This window comes from Lupinus angustifolius, chromosome LG07, assembly GCF_001865875.1.
Source record: "Lupinus angustifolius cultivar Tanjil chromosome LG07, LupAngTanjil_v1.0, whole genome shotgun sequence".
Lineage (NCBI taxonomy): Eukaryota > Viridiplantae > Streptophyta > Magnoliopsida > Fabales > Fabaceae > Lupinus > Lupinus angustifolius.
In genome coordinates this window covers 13,728,463-13,733,628 of record NC_032015.1, presented here as the reverse complement: position 1 = coordinate 13,733,628, position 5,166 = coordinate 13,728,463, and the positions used below count along the sequence as shown (strand labels likewise).

General features: G+C 33.2%; 1 protein-coding gene across 1 annotated transcript; it reads right to left on the bottom strand.

The window, feature by feature from the left end:
- LOC109352439 (serine/threonine-protein phosphatase PP1 isozyme 3-like) lies at positions 1,013-4,538 on the bottom strand. The gene is made up of 5 exons (XM_019594428.1): positions 4,391-4,538; positions 4,107-4,296; positions 2,089-2,648; positions 1,499-1,714; positions 1,013-1,292 (listed from the first exon to the last, which is right to left on the bottom strand). The coding sequence occupies exons 2-5, from the start codon at positions 4,279-4,281 to the stop codon at positions 1,275-1,277; spliced, it is 969 nt and encodes a 322-aa protein (XP_019449973.1). The 5' UTR covers positions 4,282-4,296; positions 4,391-4,538; the 3' UTR covers positions 1,013-1,274.

Sequence of the window (5,166 nt, the reverse complement as noted above, 5' to 3'; positions counted from 1 at the left end):
ATATATTCGCTAAAGTGAAGATTTTTGTGTAGAATTCCTAAAGAGCGATATATTCTTCTATTTCAATCAAGGTGGAGATTGTTGGGAATACTCGAAATATGTTATTGTATTATTCTCATATTGTCTAGTATTGGAATAGAATAGAGTAACCAATGTTATATATCTCTTGTTATAATGTGCACTAGATATAATCACCAAATAGAAACACCACATGTGCAGGTGGGCCCATGGGTGTCCTCATTCTCTAATAATATATTGGTAGCCGCTAGCGCTCCCGGGGACGTAGTCACAATTGGCTTCTTTAACAAATTCTCTTATTTCTTCTCTTTTATTTATTGTGTGCATTTATTTGATTACTTATGGACAACGATGCGCAATGATCACTTCTGCTATACCAACACTTTGTGATGAGAAAAAAATATATTCAAAGAATTAACCCAACATATTGTGAATGTTTTCTACTTTAACTGAATTAACTCCCACCGACAACACTTGGATCTAAAGGAAAAAAAGTATGTCTGATCCACGAGACCGGTGTAAGATTTTATTTTTGATTTCTCCACTATATCAAGCCAATATTTAAAATAAACGTGTGGATTAAGTTTGATGTTTCCATCCTATGACCCCTTTAGTTCTATTTTCTCATGACGAAATAGCCAATACAATAAACTTTGGCTCCCCAAACATTTTATTCAAGATCCAAAATATTTTGTGTGTTTATTGTCGGTGACCAAGTAGCCTCTAATCATGGGGTTAGACTCATTAAGGCATGAGAAAAATAAAGAGTCTTACCTGAGATACAGTTTAAGAAAAATATTTTATGAGCTTTTCTATTTATAAATTATTTCACTCATCCACATCCCCATATAACTTTACAAATAAATATAGCCAATATGCCTTATGGCCAGATTTACAATAGGTAAAACTTAACTTTCTAAATGAAGTTAAAGACTTCCTAGTAATGCAGCCATTATAGTTCTCATACCAATAGCTGAAAGAAAATAAATAAAAGTGAAACCTGAGCCTCCCCCTCTATTGTATTGGCAGTAACATTGTACATGGTGGGAATGTTTTAGCAATAGCAAAAACATTCATCTGAATTTAAAGTTGAAATATAAAGCAGAGATATTGCATGTGTCCTTTATAGCTCATAGGTACTAGTTGCATTCTTCCTTCACTTTGAATTGAAGTGAATGTGCATATCACTTCTTTCAAGTCAAATTTTGGCTATAATCCAAACCATGCTGATTTAAATCTGTTTAATCAAGTCACACTTAAGCACCAAGAAATGCCTGCTTGTAATGGAGAAAACAAAAGAACCATTGCAAAAATATTAGAACATATGCTACAAGTGCTTAATATATCAATAAGATGTGACCATGCTTAGTTATAAATTCAGGAACATAAAACATATTTAATGGCTAATGAGTGAAATACTAATTGTAAAAATGAAAACTTTAGATGCTAAAGTTCTGGAGTTAAGAAGTCAAAAAATTACCTTGATTTTTGATGGAGCACTAGTCTTAAGTGTGGTGCTCCCAAAACTAAACTTGGGTTTTTTTTCCAGTGGCTTCAATATTTGAAAAGAGCACATAAGGGTCTCATCAACAGTCATCATGGACCCATCATTGTCAAACTCTCCACAGTAATTTGGTGCTGAAAAGATAGTCACAAGTTGTCTGCTACTAAAGAATTCATATCCATCTTCCACAACCTGCAAAAGGAAATAAATAAGAACATTAGACATACTCAAAATCTTGTTAGAGAATTACTAAATGCTCCTATACAACTTCCTACGAATCGTCCTACTCACTTGGAAAAAGAATAAAATGTCGAAAAGTTGTGATTAGGTAGTATTCTTAAACTACAACATCTGACATGTGTCAACCTCAAGTCAGTGAAAAGATGTGTAGGAAATGTTTTCTAAAATGTTTTGTATACGCTGGCCGCAGCACTTTCGCAGCACTTTTCAAGTTTATGGCACAAGTCCGTGCCATAAACCTGAAATTTTTTGCTGCCTAGTGCAAATAGCAGTGCTCAAGATTTTCAAAAGGATATAGCATTTCTTCTCTTGTTATAATTGCATACCTGGTGTGCTCTACAAATCAATTCAAGATCATGCATTTCAAGAAACTCTGCCACCCTATCAGCACCAAAAGTATATGAAACTCCGCGCTCACTCACTCCCCAACCTCGAATATCCTTACAAGGATCTGACCACAGTAGATCACATAGTAAACCAGATTCAGGTACTTCGGTTGGACGTGGTAAAGTCCTTAGCTGATTTAGACTATGCAAATTAGGAGATAATCCACCATGCATACATAATATCTTTTCATCAATGAGAGCTGTGATAGGCAAGCAATTGAAACAATCTGTGAACAATTTCCACATCCTAACATTGAATCTCCTCTTACATTCATCGTAAAATCCGTAGATTCGATTTATAGAAGCACATTCATGGTTGCCCCTAAGAAGGAAAAAGTTTTCAGGATACTTTATTTTGTAGGCCAGAAGAAGGCATATTGTCTCAAGACTTTGCTTTCCGCGATCCACATAGTCCCCTAAGAATAAGTAATTGGAGTGAGGAGGAAATCCACCATGCTCGAAAAGTCTCAAGAGGTCAGAATATTGGCCATGGATGTCTCCTGTTTAGTAACATAGTGAAATGAAACTAAGTTAATGCAGACATTATTAGCTGCTAAGTAGAATTACAAATGAATATTTAAGTTTGAACAAAATGAATTGCGTACAGTAGTACGGATACTTTTGCGACATCTGTTAGGTTCATAGCACACATTTTCGTGATACTTTTCAGCTTTATACAAATTTGTGCTATATACCTGAAAGGTGTCGCGAAAGTGTCACTCGTAGACATACATATAACGTTGCTCTTGTTTGAAACTAGATCTCCACATAGTAGTTAGTTTAAATGAGATTAACAACAAAAATTATAAATTAAAACTTAGAAGCTTTGAGTATGCTTACTATTACTTAATTCAGGTAAACAGAGTTATTTAATTCTGGATAACACAAAATATACTGTCATCTTAGAACACTACCCTTGGAGTAACTTTAATGACTGAACTCTGATCTGCATCAGATTGCTATATTTCATTGTATGTTTGCAACATATTAATATATTAAAGTTCTAGTATGACTTTCAATTTAAGTGCCCTATGAAGAAGTTTAAGAGTACCATGTGTTTCTAAGAATATAAACAAAAAGGTAACACATTTAAATTACAACAAAATTAAGTAACAATACTTTGGTTATTCAATTGAAGCTACAGTACAGAAATGTTCAAACCTAGAAATAATTGATATTATAGCCTTAGGCCCTTAGTTCATGATAAATAATTAGACACTCAGTGTATTCCTTGGATTAACAAATGGAACATCATTGAGAGTTATCAATAGTAAATCGAGGTACTTGAATTGCATAAGAAACAATTTCACATGTCCTTTATTTACAAGTGTAAACATGTGATAAACTTGATACAAGCATCCAAGAGAAAAAACTTCATATTTTTAAAGCCCAACTCAACTAAAATTTATAATTTAAATAAACATGACACCATATAGTCAAGTTTATTCAATATTACAGGCATATCTGCATATATATACCAGAAAATTGTTATTGTCAATATGATCTCCACTTCAACATAATAAATTACTCTTTTCATATAAGACAACCAATAAAGACTCCATTAAGAAAGAAAATCAAATGGAATGGAGTCTGATAACAAGGTGGAGAGGAAGACATATAGAAACATTAGGGACTATTTGCAAGTTGGTTATTGGAAGGTAATAGAAGGAAGTAAAAGGCTTTAGAATTATAAAATACACTTGTCGATGCTTTCAAGTTTTTCATTTTTTCTTCATTCTCTTCTAAAAATCAACTCCTAAACAGCCTATTGGTTAATTCACAATTTTCATTTAAATTAAATCAACTTTGTACCATATTATTCACATCAAATAAAAAAAACATGTCAAAATCAATAACTCTTCACAAACCACAGCATAGACTTAACATATGACCAAGAAACTACTAAGTTATAAAATAAAAAGGAAAATAAAAAGAACATGGGATTGGCATATAAATACCACAAATCTTAATTGGTGCCTCAAGTTCCAACAGATTGGGTTGTTTCAAGAAGATATCTCTGGAGACCATACAAAGCTGCTTGATTTCTTGCTCTGAAAGCTGCACCTGTTTCCCAGGCCTCCCTCTAACACTAAGCAACCTATTGATGATTGCATCAAGAACCCCACGTTCCATAACTTTTGCTACAAGCTTAATATCAACGGCAAATATAAGCAAGAAAGGAATACCAAAACAAAAAGGCTGAGGAGAATAAAGAAGAGGGTGTTTGTGTTTTAAGTCTTACATAAATAGCATCACTTTAAAAACAAGGAGAGAACTTCAACTCTAACAAGGAACCCTTTGGTTTTGAGTATATATATTCGTGAGGGTCACTTTGATTCTGTATGTAGTTTGAGGCTGTCAATGGTAGTGTCCACAACTGTAACAGATGAAGGGATCATCATATCAAGGCTCTAAATATGAGTCTGCGACCCCTACAAATGCCAATATGTCAATGTTTTAGGAATAGTACTATGTCGTGACCGCAACTATAATCGAATGGATAACAAATTTAATCGAATGGACAACAAATATCTATAATTGTCAGAAACATCAAAGTTTTCAAAGTTCTCAGACTTGCTATCAAAACTGTTATTTAAAACCTTGAATTATATACTTGTAGTGGATAAATATTTTAGAACTAAAACTAAAATCTAGTAAACTTTATATAGACAAAAACATATTTAAATCAGATTGATGGCCACCCATATTTAAGTAAACACTTATGATATACACGTACCAAATAATTATGCATTTTACTATAATACTACACAATTGATGTTAGGTAGGTAGCATTTTTGTATAATAAATTGAGTGGTGGAAATTCAATTGGAAGGACAAGAATATATTCTGTTGTAGGATAGAGTAGACTTCAAACAACACAAAGAACAATAACAAAGGTTCATAATGCAGAAAAGAATAAAAATATAAAAAACTAAAAGATACTAGAGAGGGAAGGAATGAGAACTAAAGTGGTGTTTGGCTTAGTGGTATAAGTGGAGAGTGGTGAGTGCGCACTTG